This window comes from Tachypleus tridentatus, chromosome 6 (assembly GCF_004210375.1).
Source record: "Tachypleus tridentatus isolate NWPU-2018 chromosome 6, ASM421037v1, whole genome shotgun sequence".
Lineage (NCBI taxonomy): Eukaryota > Metazoa > Arthropoda > Merostomata > Xiphosura > Limulidae > Tachypleus > Tachypleus tridentatus.
Genome location: NC_134830.1, coordinates 77,703,901 through 77,718,988, shown reverse-complemented (window position 1 = coordinate 77,718,988; position 15,088 = coordinate 77,703,901). Strand labels below are relative to the sequence as shown.

Sequence of the window (15,088 nt, the reverse complement as noted above, 5' to 3'; positions counted from 1 at the left end):
AGCGTTGTAAGTCCGTAGACACACCGCTGTACTAGCGGGGGGACGCAAGAATGTTGAGGTGTTTAACTAATGAATACGCTTTTGTTTCAAAATAAAAAGTTGTATATCATTGGTTTCTGTATTTCCATAGTCTTAATAAAATGTTAATAAGCATATTAAATCATACTTTTTTACTTTGAAACCGATTCGAAAAAATCACAAGAGTCAAATATCTATTTGAAGATAAAAAAGTAAGGATCTGTATCAAATTAAAATTCATATAAATATGTGTATTAATATTTTTTTATGAAATATAATTGTTAAAATGAAGCTTCTACTCAAATTATCTTAAGAAAGACGAAAGTAAAGGAATGAAATATTACATTTTGTGGTAAGAACAATTTGTTTTATTATATGAACTTAAATTATTATATAACTTAAACATAAAGTACTATGACGTTGTGACTGTCCACAGCAACATTATTTATTACGGTTCCCTCAACTAGCAGAACAAGTTCTAATTAACATAGATTAAAAACAGTTAAAATATAAGATTTAATACTGTTTTTGAAATAAATATTGAAATTATTGAAAAATTATAAACTTATTCATGATTCTGTCATTTCAGGTTTTAATAAATATATCAGGCACAAGCCTCAGTAAATAAAAAGGTCTTCACAACAATATTACAAACATTGTTTAGATAATTCGAAAGTTACAAATACCACTAATAGCAACGTATACAAGGAAATTGCAGTATTATAATATTTACAGAAGGTATTACATGAACAAAAGAGAAATCCAAAAATCATATTGATATTTTTTTTTAATGTGGACATGTATAAACCAAAAGTTAAACTACAAGGAGCTTTCGAACCACTCCTTCTGATTTACAAACAACTTTCTACTTTCAAGAGCCATCTACTAATATAATTGTATTGAAATGTAAAGCTACCCATATCGGCAAACAATGTGTCATTTTGAAACATATATCGCTGTATGAGTTTCTCGTAAAAATTTTCAGAAACGTTCATTCATTAGCTGTAAAACAGGGGATCAACTTATTTCTATCAATCGTTTTCAAACAATTACTTCATGATTATATAACTTCTTCTAAAAATGTTGATTAATTTCGAAGTGAAAACTATGACTATGTTAATTTTAGTTACAAATTTTTTGTGTGTTCTTTAAAATTCAGCACATTTCAATATGTCTTTTGAATTTGTATATAAGTTACATATTACACATGGATTACAAACAATAAAATCATGTTATAAAGAATTAAAAGCTATGATAATTCTTATCTTAACAAAACCATTCTTAAGATTTAACACAATTTTAAAACAGGTTATATTTGTATACTTATAAGCTGAATCAGTGGCCGTTATACAAGTGAAGACACGATTCATATAAAAATGCAATACTTATATGGAAACACGTATTGTTTAATTAATTATATCACAGAACACGATTAAACATACTGAGCACATATAGATATCAATTGAAGTGAGACCGAAATCATAAGAGAAAAAATTCACAAGTTCTGTTATCTGGAAGGAAGCACTTGCTGGTGAGAAGGACACTGCGAGCTGACTCTTTGTTTCATCACTAAAGAAAAAGGAAAGTCCTAATTAAAACATTTTGTAAAAATCCACATGATCTTAACGTATTTAATTAATATATTTACAACTGTATAATTCTCTAGCGACTGTGTAGCTTTCTGTTTGATTTTTAAGGATAAAATTACATAATGGACTATCTGTTATCTGCGTACTCCAGGTATCGAAACATGATCTTTAGTGTTATACACTCTCAGAATTGCCATTGAACCAGCAGAAAGAAATTTGCATCTTGATAAATAGTTAAATATTAATCTAAGGTATAACCTGGTTTAAAGTAGGTCTCTTAAAAGTGTGTAAGTCTAACAGTTAGTGATATATGTTAATTCCTTTTTATTTCTTACCTTGACTTATGAATGTATTATCATTATTGAACCAATACAATGACTTGTAAACGACATACTTTGTCTGACTACCTTGTATATTTTTGATATTTTCTTTTAACGACATTGCCATACTTAGATACTTCCCAATCATTCGAAAATTATATTATTAGAGAAACTTCCAAAAGGCTTACAGTGTAAGGAATCGGTGGTCGATATCTGTGGTAAGCGTAACGCAGATAACCCTTAGCTTGGCGTAGAGATTAACAATAAACAAACAAATAAGCAGCAGAAATTGTTCGGATTAGTTACATAAAGCCACCTATTGCTATAATGTAAGAAATGGGATTAGATATGAAACATTCACTACATAGCATCATTTTCATAAAATAATGAAGATGGAGATTCGCTTATACCTTTGGAAATATTTGACATTGGCAATATAATATTAACACTCATAGCTCGTATGGCAAATAGCTGAGTGTAAGAGAACCAGTCGTATTATACAAGATAGTAGTTAATTATCAAAAGTTTATTCATGCATAAATATTTTAAATAAAAAGATCTACATTTTACAGTACTCATAGTATTTGAAGTCATTTAACATATCAGCTTTATGTGCATGTATTTAAAATAAAAAATTACAATTACACTAGTCATTACTCGGATAATTATTCTAAATAGAATTCATAACACGAATATCTCTAACAACAACTGATTGATCAACTTTGTTTTTGTTTCTTATATCAACGTGTGAAGTATGTTCGACATAAAATGAAATTATTTTAACACTAAGTATTTACCCATTTTTTTGTTGTCAGGTAAATCTCTGTCACATTCCGTGTCTGAAGGCTCTATACTGTCAAGGATTATCGAGGACGAAATTAAATGTATGGGACTGTATGTTGAACTACGAGTACGGTCACTTCTATAAACAAAAATAACCTCTTCTTTAAATTAAAAAGTATTTCAATTAAAAACTTTAACTGCTAAAAAGCATTCATGAAATTAAAAACAGTGTCTCGCCTGTTGTTACCAGATAATGTCAAGAAAGTACTGGAATTCGTTTTTATTTTTAAACGTTTATTTATTTGGATATCAGTGCCGAAACACATACTATAAAAATGAATTAATGATATCTGAGAATGTTACAATCAAGTTTTTAAATAGCAAACAAAATATCTGCATACAGAATCATTACAAATTACTTGGTACATACGAAATTTTGTACCAGTATTTGTAGTTTTCGCTGTAATTAAGTTGTAATTTTTTTTCTAATGGTTTAAAGTAAATTTTACAAGGACAGAGTTTAAACAATAAACTTTCAGGAAAACATTAGACTCACATTAGTAAATGACGTGTAGTATCCACTATCAACAACAGGTGTCTCACCTTGCTCCATAAGTTGGGGTTGACCATTTATTTTCTTTAAAAGAACTGACTGGATATATTGACGTTTCCAAGTTTTTAGGTCTGATGGATTTCTGTGGTTGTTCACAGCCGTCAAGACAATCATTGATGATATCTTTTATCAAATATACGAAACACATCAGATCATTTTAGTTCGTTAAATATAAAATGTCTATTAATCATCAGCATCATTGTAAATGAGTATAATAAATAAAAGACAAATATTGCATTCCAAGATACTTAATTAAAACAGCTTTCATTGTTTAATTGTATACAATAAAGCAATGATTTACCTGTTATTCGTGACATCAACCACTGAAATTTCTGAAATACCACAAAACGGTGCAAGTACTTTTGTTTCATAAATACCAAGTTGCTGGAAGGCTATGTAAAATGCTTATAAGGGCTAACTGGCAGGACATAAAACCTTTACTAAAGGCACCAAACCATATCTGAATGGTTCTTTCTATATGTTCCATTAGAAAGAAGAAAGCAGTAAAAACACTGTTCTGATGTTTATATAGATTTTTATTTACTTGCGTCATGCGAAACGTTTATAACTAGTAGTTAACGCAAAAGGTGCTGAAAACTACGTATAAAAAGTATATTAGAAATAAATGTCAGTATTTATTATTTATTATAAAACAATCACGGTGTACTAAAATTACGATTGTTAATGTTGATAGAACGAACATTTATCTGTAATGTATTCAGGCGATGTCTCTAAATATATATAAGTAACATCTTTAAGGTTTGAATTTCGTGTAAAGCTACACAAGGGCTATCTTTTAGGTTATTATTTAAACAACGAATAGCAGTATTGACTGTCACGGACCATGTTTCGTGGGACAGGGATTAAAAACAGCCTTCATATTGCGAGTCAAGCGACCTTTATCATCTGGCCGGGCTAACATTTTTAATAAATATATTAATTGACAAATAATCTTTTCCTCCTATATTAAACTTGGTCATTTTACTACAAGTCTTAAAGCACCTCGCTGGTACAGAGGTTAGTCAGTATTTACAGCATTTACAGTGCTAAAATCAGCGGTTCGATCCCCCCTCCGTCAACTTAGCACGTAGCGCTATGTGACTTTCTTATAAGAAAACACAAACATACTAGTTTTGAAGATTAAACCACATTAATATGTGAATGTGTTTTTTATAAAATTTCTTGTAACTATGTTCTAAGGTATTTTAACTAAACATGCAAACAGTCAAAAAATTAGACTAAATAAAAATCATTCGCTTATAAAATATAAAATTTTAAATCAGTTTTAGTTGAATATATGGCGAATAACTCCCTTTCTCGCAATCAGTTATAAAATATAAAATTAATAAATCAGCTTTAGTTAACACATGGTGAATAACCCTCTTTTTCATTGTCTTAACTCGAAAAAATGTTAAATTGATTAAATAATAACTATGAACTAAATATAAAAGAGTCATAGATATTTAATGATTACAAGTTAGCTTTTAACTAGAGATTCTGGTTCAGGGATTCCAGAAATAAATTTCTGGAGGACTATTTTAACACAAATAGATAAATATACAAATAGATGGCTATACCTTTTATGTTAATTGCTGGTTCGAGAAGTTTTGCATTACGTATGTGTGTATGAGAATGATACAAACATCAGAACGATGATTCGCTGCTGTCTTTATCCTGAAGATGATTAGTTTGTGACCCACCGCAACGTATAGAAGCGTGTGAGTTTTTTTTATAGTAAAGCCACATTGGGCTATCTGCTGAACCCACCGAGGGGAATCGAATTCCTGATTTTAGCGTTGTAAATCCGTAGACTTACCGCTGTACTAGCGGGGGGGGGATTAAATATATAGGAACATTCAGATGAGACTTGATGCTTTCAGGAAAGGTTTTTACTTTGTGTAAATATAAATGTTAGTCCATATAGTTTCATTATTTTACTTTCATTGGAAATAAAAACAATAGAGATTTCAGAAAATAGAAATCTGTGTGAATTACATTACGTATTTAGGGCTGAACTAAGATTAATATTTTCATATAAAATTCATAATACAACGTTTTTATTTTTCTCTCTAGTGGGTTAACTGTAACCTAACGCGTTATTATTGTTAAAAAACAGGGTTTAATTCCCCTTAGTGGACAGAACACAAATATAATCTATTAAGTAACTTTATGTTAAAAGAAAGCTTTTAATTTGCAGCCACATATGCTACTAAATGTGAATGATATTGCTGGTTCATTATGCTGGCTTATTCAATCAACTCTTCATCGGCTATAAAATGTATAAAAACTAGCAAATAATTATTCATAATTAAAAGACAGGGTCTAGTGGTTAGTGTGCAAGGTTATAAATGTGAGATTCTATGGTTTTTGATCTTATTACCGAGGGAAAAAAATTGCATTTTGAGGCTGTGCGTTATAATGGTGAAGGTCGAATCTCATTATTCGCTTAGAAGAGTGTAAAAGTTGGCGGTGATTGTTGTTGATTAGCTTATTTTCACCTAACATTTCAAAATTATGAACTGTTGTACTCGCAAAACTCTTCTCTGTGGTCTTCGCCAAAAAATAATAAAAAACAACTAAAATTAACATCGAAAGCTTTGCTCAATGGGTGTTATAAAGATTTATAAATGCCTTATATTCTACTAAATTATATTATTTTCAAAACCGTTCATATATTTGCTATAAGTTATTATTTTCAGTTTTTTACCGCAAATATAAAATTGTAAGATTATGTTTTTAGGATTTTATGTTAATATAAACGTTTTAGTGGGAAAATGTTTTATTCCTAGTTTGGCATAATAAGTTGTTCTGAAGTATAATTATTCCATATAAAAATGCAGGATAAGCTGAAAAGATTATTGTTGTAAATACAAATAAAAGTCTTTACAATTGCTACAATACAAGGCAATAACAAGCTTTGGTGTTTTTGTAATGTTTAACGATAATCAGTTATCTTAAATATAAAACAAAGATATACTATTAGGATAATTAAAATAAAAAAGTTAAAAATAAACCTTACATACATAACGCTAACTAGACATAATCCTAGTGATTCAACAATAAGCTTGAGGATTATTAACACAAAAATTCAGGACTAGCCCAGCTCGAAAAGTCCACTTTTCGCTTAAAAACACCAAAAGATACAGTTCTAAGTGATGCTGGTTAGGTTCTACATGTTTAGGATTTATGTTTCATAGGAGCTATGCTCAAAATAATGATCTGTATTTGCATAAGATATTTTTTAACCTTCGAATTATTGTACTATATTTAGTATTTTTTATGGTTTTGCCTGTCACAACACTCAGCGTAAATAAAAGTGATAAAAAAGTAAAATCGTTCATTTTCTGTATAAATAAATTGTACTAATTTTTGACATTACTTACTATAATGATGATATTTTCATTTACATTCGAATTTTGTATGTGCAACTCGTGTATTATTAGAAACCTGTAACCACAAATTCATGGGTCCTTATGTAATTGGGTGCGTAAATAATTTATAAAAGAGGTCTTGAAAAAAATAACAATAACACAGGTTTAAATATTAAACTGTCAGACAAAATTGAAAATTATAAGCACCGTTAATTGTTCGGTTTTTCAGTCCAATTGTTATAACTTTAGTTTAGGCTCTCTCTTCTCAATGATTGTCTAATTTTGAGTTTTCACGCAAAACTACACAAGAGCTAACTGTGCATAGCCTTCCGTATTTTTTATCTGATAAATTAGAAGGAAGGAAGATAGTCAACAGAACCCGTAGCCAGTCCCTAGATTTTATCTAATAAGCTAGATAAAAAGGTTCTAGTCAACATAACAGAACGTCAGCTCTTGGACACTCAAATTAAATAGCGGGATTTGATCGTGGTTCTTATAATCACCCACACTTCCAAAGTGCAGAGCTTGTTTTTGTGGCAATAAAACAATAACCACAAACTTTCAGTTTCACAGCACGGATGCACTAACCATTAGGCTGTGCCCAATCCATCTCTTCTAGAACGTTAACTGAGTAAGTATTTACATTGTAAAGGAGACGACACCATTTTTGGAACTCACCACAATCAGAACTTGCGTCACTTCCCGCTTTATGCTCCGAGGTTTGGTCAAACAAGGATTTACATTTAGTTCTTCTCTGTAAAGAAAAACAAATGATTACTGTCTTATCACTAAAGGATTATTTTCTCATTGATTTGTTTTTGGTTTATATATTTTTTTGTTTTTGCGCAAAGCTACTCGAGGGCTATCTGCGCTAGCCGTCCCTAATTTAGCAGTGTAAGACTAGAGTTAAGGCAGCTAGTCATCACCACCCACCGCCAAATCTTGGACTACTCTTTTACCAACGAATAGTGGGATTGACCTTACATTATAACGCCTCCACGGCTGAAAGGGCGAGCATGTTTGGCGTGACGGAGATGCGAACCCGCGACCCTCAGATTACGAGTCGCATGCCTTAACCCACCTGGCCATGCCAAGCCATTTTTGGTTTGTAATTAAGCACAAAGTTACACAAAGGGCTATCTGTTCTACGCTCACCACGGGTATCAGAACCTGATTCCTAGCATTGTAAGTCCGCAAACATATCGCTATGCCGCTGGGAGCATTTTCATGTTGAATTTATGATAATTAATAAATTGTTTTTTGTTTCAGGTTGTTTTATTTGCGTGTGACAAAAAAACAAAACAAAAACAAGACCAGTAATTAAACTTTTCGATCTCTTACCATCACAAATGCTTAAAAACATAGGAACAAATATATTAATATATTTTAGTTATCACAATGTCTTTTTCCCTAAATTGATAGTTGGTAAAGGATTCCAGGTTTAAACATTATCTGTCCTCAACAGTCCAACCAGATGAAAAATATGTCTGATGGAGTTAAATATGATATTAGGTGCAAAAATCGCTCTACTGCATTAATAATACGCTTGATGGAATTAAGTATGATATCGGGTGAAAAGGTTAACCTAGTATAATTTTTTTTACAAAGTTTTCATTCCTAATACATGGAGTAATATATAAATATTTTCATTTATCTGGCAATCATTGTAAACAATTAAAACCTGTGTAGAAAATAATTTTCGAATAAATATTTTACATTCTGCATTCTCGTGCATTATTTAGAGGCTCTTGCTTAAAGTTGTTAAATAATAAATATTTTATGATGGTGAAAAAAAATAGTTTGGATAATACACACTAATGTTTAATGATTCTTGTACAAATTACAATAAGTTTTTTGCTCATAGCTTTTCTATATTTTTTATGCGTATGGCCAAACTTAAAAATAATCTAATTGGTGCTAACACGAAAGGCATGTCCTTTAAATATACAAGTATGACATAACTGATTTAACTTATTTGTTATTAAACAGTAGATCGTGTATATTTACAAAGATGTTTCTTGGGCTTTTCTGAGGCCTTTACAAGCTAAACTAGGTAGGATTAAAACAACATCAGTCACATTAAGCTTATCGAATGAGTGATGAGTGAGGCAATATGGAAGATTTTATTACTAATATATGTTAAATAACTAGAGTGGTTATAGTTAGTTAATTTTATTTTCAATGTTTACTTTAAGGTGTAATTTGTTTCTTTATTTTTTTTTCGAAGATCCAACTTCACTAACCATCTTAAGTTAAAAGTATGAAAACGGTTTAATTAAAAGCCTAGTATGCTTTACACACTCGATTCATTAGTTTAAATAACAAAGTAGCTAATGTTATTGCTATATAAATTGGCACTAATTAGTTTATTATGCAGATACTGCAGTGTTACATAACGACAAAAAGAAATCTCTTCATAGGACCTGCATATTATTCATAATTCATGGATGGGTGAACCACAAAACATAATTTCTTGATTCTATATCACATAAATAAGGTTACTCTATTTATTACGGCTTCGTTATTATGCCTTCCTTCAAATTTGTTTTTTTAAGAAAAGGCATGTTTTAAGATTTACTACGCTTTTTGTGAAAATAAATATCTCCATTAGTATTGTGTGGGTGTAAACATTTTCAAATAAATGTTTGTTAACTAAAATAACATGGACTTTGACAAACAAGGTAAATAAATATACCGGCTGTGGAACATCATAGCTGTTTTCATGTCCTCTTGTGAAGGAACGAACAAGACTACGGCATCCTGGTGCGCCCTCTCGAGAGATCATTTCACGAGGAAAGGCAGGAACGCGAGTGGTAGCGTAAGGAGAAGGAAAGTAGGTTGATTCACTAGCATCATCATACTGTTTCTCTAGGTTTGTCATTGGAATAGCTTCTCCTTTGGGCTCATCTAAGCTATGTACACCTTAATTGAGAAATAAGTAATAAATAACTACTTTAATTATAAAATCTGAAAAAAATATGTATTGTTACTATTGTGAAGATTTCTGACACAAGCTAGATTTACTGAAAACTTTACACATCTAAAAATTTTTAATTATTTCAAATTACTATTTTTTTTTAAATATGTCCAAACAAGGATTTAATACTTTTCGGATGATGTGATACATAACAAGATAGCTCATGTAGATTTATTAATATATATATCTATACATTTTTTTTCTGATAAGGCAAGAATTGATGATATTACTCTATCACAGATGAGATGAGCGCCAAAAATATACTAAATAAATAGTTAAGCTCCACGTTAAAGTTATTTCATTGCACAGGTGTAATTGCAATTAAGTTAATTTTTATAAATAACTTCATGTTGATTTCAAAAACTATTTACTGTTGTGGTGAATCTGTTAAAATATCCAATGGAAAAGTTGTGTAAATAGACGTTAGAATTTTTTACATTTAGTAGGGTAAAATAGCTTAAATGTGTTTTGTTTTGTGTTTTTCTTTTCGTGAAAATTGTAATATATAGTATTTAAAGGTGTCGAGCTTTGTGGAAGTAACGATTTGTTTTAATTATTCGAAAACTTTTAACATGTTTTTTTTATAATTGGGTATTTGGAAAAATACTAATTAATGTACAATAACCTGCTGAGATGAAATAAAATGCAACTTACAAGAAAATGTCTTATTTTCATTTATGAAATTTTAGTTTATTTTTTACGAAATCGTTTATGGTGAAATCATTGCACATACTACACTATTTTATTTTGCTGACCAGAAATGTTCAGCGGTTCGTAAAATATTTATAGAGAAAGGCGAAACAACTGTTTATGTGCATGTTTTAAATTTACAGAAGTAATGTAAGATTATGTGTTACAATAATTATTCATAAGTAGGCACACTGAAAAATAACACCAATAAAGCTCCATACCTTCATAGTGGTTAGCAGCTGCTGAAGTTCGTCCACGACATAAAATAAAGAAAAGGGCTAAAGTGATAGCGATTAGTACAACAGCTGCACAACATACAGGAACAATGACATAGAGACTTCGATGTATATTTTTGGAGCTGGTATCGCCAGGAGGAACCACAGTAGCTTTTGAAGAAATTTTAAAACTAAGCTTGGGATCTTGTATATATATATATATAAACAACATCAACACAATCTGTAAACAGCCTATAATTAAGGTATAAATGTGGTATATATACCATGTAACTGTATTATTAACCAACAGATGAAGCTTTAGAAGTTTGGGAATGGAGAATTATGCCGAAAAAGTATTTTTCTATGTAAAATATGAATAAAGAAAATGGACTCTGCGTGTCACAAAGACACTCTCTCCATAATGTAATACTAAGTCTTCAACTACAAACTATCTGTGTTTAGTATCAGAGTACAAGCTGTTCTTAGATTTCTACAGCAGATTAAAGACCATTTCACAAAACACAGTTTACTCGCACAATGTATATTTTCTTTACTTGAAGAAAAGCCTTCTTAATAAAGAAACTGCATATTTAAAAACAGTAGAAGAGTGAAGAAAGTAGCTGGTTAGATACAGAATATTTTTATTTCACAATGTATGACAAGAGACCCACAACACATAAATAGCAACTTCTAGGCAAAATAAAGTATTTCTCCTCATTTAATTACGAAACTGAGATTCAAGTTGATAAACAATTGGTTTGAAAACTTATTGTATTTTTCTTGCTCGGTATGATTACGATGAGAAATTACAGAATTATAGTTCCTCAACATAGAAAATAAAAGTGTAGAAAACTTGCATTTAAATAATTCAAACAGTAATGCCTATGCGTGCGTGAGCAGCTTTGTAAACTTCATTAAACCATGCGAAAAGTGAAATTAGGAATAGGGAAACACTGATGGCGTCAACATATGCATAAAGGAGAAATGGATATAGATTGCTTGATGCAATGCAAAAGGAAAGGTATTTCAGGAATGCGAACACGCCATCCCTCAAAGCCTTATCTCAAACAATAGTTTATGTCTTAAGATTGTGTGTGTGAATTTCCTGATTTGTTTAAAGACATTAAGAGTTCAAGCATCGTAATCTCATTGAGTTTTAATACTTGTCCCCGACACTCCGGCTTAAAAGTGTCACTAGATCCGACGTCTCTTGCTAGACGAATTGATTGGTTTGTCATTTTTAGCCACATTGTTTGCCACAAAGTGTCTTTGGTATTAGAAGTGTTTGTGAGTATTAAGTGTGGTGGAATAGATTTAACCCATTTAGATTTAAACCTCACAATCAACGAGATGTTCTGCACGATCATCATATCCATTCATAATTCTACGTACTTAACTTTATAGCAGTCTAGGCTGTTTAAATTTACTAAAATACACAGCAGTTTGTAAATTCAAATAAAAAATGTGAGTTCCCCCTAGTTCTATATTATACATAGTCTTGCTCTTGGTGATAAATTGCCACAGTTTTTTTGTTTGTTTTTTGAAGTCTCAATGTCGCTTATGACCTTTGAGGCATCTAAGATGCTAATGCACCATTTGTTTTTCTCAGACAGATTTACCTTGGCGCCTTTATCCTCTTCAAGTAGCCATTCATAATTTTTTTGCTTTCTTATCTGCTGTTCTAAATCAATAGTATTGAAAATACATTATCAGGCAGGCAGTAGCACTGTTTATGTAGGGATAGTTCGGATTGTTCATCGAAATGGTATTTTAAATATCTCCTCAATAGGTCATCAGAGCTGTACAACATTATGACAATATCTATGTAATGACGGAATCATAAATTTTGGGAGTGTCTTCATATAATATCGCAAAAATGTTTGAATATCTTGTTCTTCTTTCTTCTATTTTTATTACGTGATAATTCCAAAACCACAACAATGGTATTAACCAATTTCACTGAGATGACAAAGTTTTAAACGGACTCTCTGCTTTTATTAGTATTATTAACAGCTACTAATAATTACGAAATCATGATTCTAGTGTAAAGAATGTTATCATTACTTTTTAAAGTTAGCTTTTTTACAAAATTTGGTGTTCTTATATAAAGCTTAAGTATGAGATGACACAAGAATTACCAGCTAATAATAGATAAACAATAAGCATTACACTTGGAACCTTATTGTATTAAAATTTGTTTATAAATACAACGATCCTATACCTATTGAAACACTGCATTAAAAACAATAGCGCACAAACAAGTAAATAAAACATTTTCCCAAAAATGATGTAAACGTAAGGTTGACTGATATCAATCCTTCACAAACAAGACAGTAAGGATGAACTAACACAAGCAAGAATTAACATATATGTGTGTGTGTATAAGTATTTAATTACAACCAAGTTTAATTTATCCTTTTTTGTCAGTTAACATTCTGCTAGTCTGAGTGCCTGTGCAATATGCCATACCATTCCTACTATCTTGTTTGCATTGCTTTTGAAGGATCAATATTAGCCAGCTATACATTTATTCCCTTTTTTGAAAAGTTTTTTTTAGTTGTTGTAACTAATGTAAATCGCATTTCACATTCTTCAGTTGTGATTAAGATAAATCATAATTTCACATTATTCAGTACGTTAAGATCACTCTTTCTGGAAAACATGGTTACGCGAGAATTTTGTATGAAGGTAATAAATAAATATCTATTCATTTTAGAAATTTAAATAAAGTATCAGAATGTTTTTTCGCTATTGGTATATCATATACTAGTTTTTAGTATAAAAAATAAATATAAAGCATAATCTATCATTTGATTTTGCACTTGTCACTGAGTGGTGGCAGTTTCGGGAAATTCTACAACTCATCAGTAAGCACAGACAATGGGAAATCCAGAGAATAAGATTAGATTTCGTATAGTGATTTAGTTTCTATGTATGGCGTTTTAAGAAGTTTTTTTTTTACTCATACAGTGATCCTTTATTTATACGGGAATTTCAAAAATATGCGGAACTGATTTTGTGACTTGTTCAGCTGATAAACTGTTTAAGATATAAATCACAAACGGATATAACATTTGTTTGTTTGTTTGTTTTGGAATTTCGCACAAACCTTCTCGAGGGCTATCTGTGCTAGACGTCCCTAATTTAGCAGTGTAAGAGTAGAGGGAAGGCAGCTAGTCATCACCACCCAACGCCAACTCTTGGGCTACTGTTTTACCAACGAACAGTGGGATTGACCTTAACATTATAACGCCCGCACGGCTGGGAGGGCGAGCATGTTTGGCGCGAACCCGCGACCCTCAGATTACGAGTCGTATGCCTTACGCGCTAGGCCATGCCAGGCCCCGGATATAACATATTATTAAATAAAAATTTTATGATCCATATAACTAGTTTTCAAGATCTCAGATGAAACATAAATTATCTTAACTAAAAGTACACATAGAGTTAAATCACTTTAGTTTAAAATTAAGAAAAGCTTGTGAGTATCAAAAGGAATTCGTACCAAATAAAAATAAATTATTAAATCATTTTTATCCTACATATACGAAGAAACAAAATAGGATACGTTTTAGGTAATTTTATCAATTATTTGGCTGGAGTTAGAAAAAGTTGATTTTTGATGTTGAAATATGATCGACATTATTTTCTGTTCTTGTTTGGAGATTCTAGTAATAAATTGCGTCTTTAGAAGCTAATATTAAATTTTATTGTAAGGAGAACTAGTCACAGATAATTTATATTAATATCTTAGGAAGACAATATTAAAGCCCCAGACCAAGATAATTATAATGAAGATAGGTTATTTGTCTACACAACAAAAGAAGATTAAACATTAAGAATTGTTCTTAAGGAGATTAAATGAGTTTACTAAATTATTGTGACAATCTTTTTCTCAACAACAGCAAATTAACAAATAAATAACTTTAAGGCCATGTGAAGGGTGCAACTTTAAATAAGTTTTAGTTCAAAAATTAAAGGCAAGCTACTAACTACAGAACAATAAAACTCCAGCTAGAAGACTATTCAATTTCCTAAAATGTTTCTCTTTTCTACAGAACGTAAGCTTAATGGAAACTCAAAGGTTCAATGGATCTGGCAAGGCTAGCTAAGGCTCTTGACTTGCAGTTTAAGAGTCACGAATTAGAACCCTTTCGAAAAACATGCTTTCGCCTTACAAGTAAAAGGGTCGCATCATAATGTTAGGTCAATCTAACTTTTCATTTGTGAATGGTAGCCTAAGAGGTAGCTTTAGGTGGTGTTAATTAGTTGCTTTTCCTTTAGTCTATTACTTCTAAATTACAGAAGGTTAGCGAAGATAGCTCTGAAGTAGCTTCGTATGAAATTGGAAAAGAAATTATCCAAGAATTTATATTCCAAAGATATTTTGCTTAAATGATAGCCCCCAGTGACACAGCGGACTTACAAAGCTATAAACTGAATTTTTATACTTATGGTGAGCAGAGCACAGATATCTCATTGTATATCTTTCTGCTTAACTACAAACAAATA

General features: G+C 30.8%; 1 protein-coding gene across 1 annotated transcript in view; it reads right to left on the bottom strand.

The window, feature by feature from the left end:
- Positions 1–511: 511 nt before the first annotated feature.
- Positions 512–15,088, bottom strand: part of LOC143251645 (cell adhesion molecule Dscam1-like) — a 111,958-nt gene continuing 97,381 nt past the window's right edge. The window contains exons 20-25 of the mRNA XM_076502908.1: positions 10,583–10,747; positions 9,390–9,616; positions 7,373–7,448; positions 3,314–3,446; positions 2,725–2,849; positions 512–1,587 (exon numbers count right to left, since the gene is read on the bottom strand). Of these exons, the coding sequence (XP_076359023.1) occupies positions 1,526–1,587; positions 2,725–2,849; positions 3,314–3,446; positions 7,373–7,448; positions 9,390–9,616; positions 10,583–10,747 (788 nt within the window). The 3' untranslated portion in view covers positions 512–1,525. The remainder of the gene's footprint in view (positions 1,588–2,724; positions 2,850–3,313; positions 3,447–7,372; positions 7,449–9,389; positions 9,617–10,582; positions 10,748–15,088) is intronic.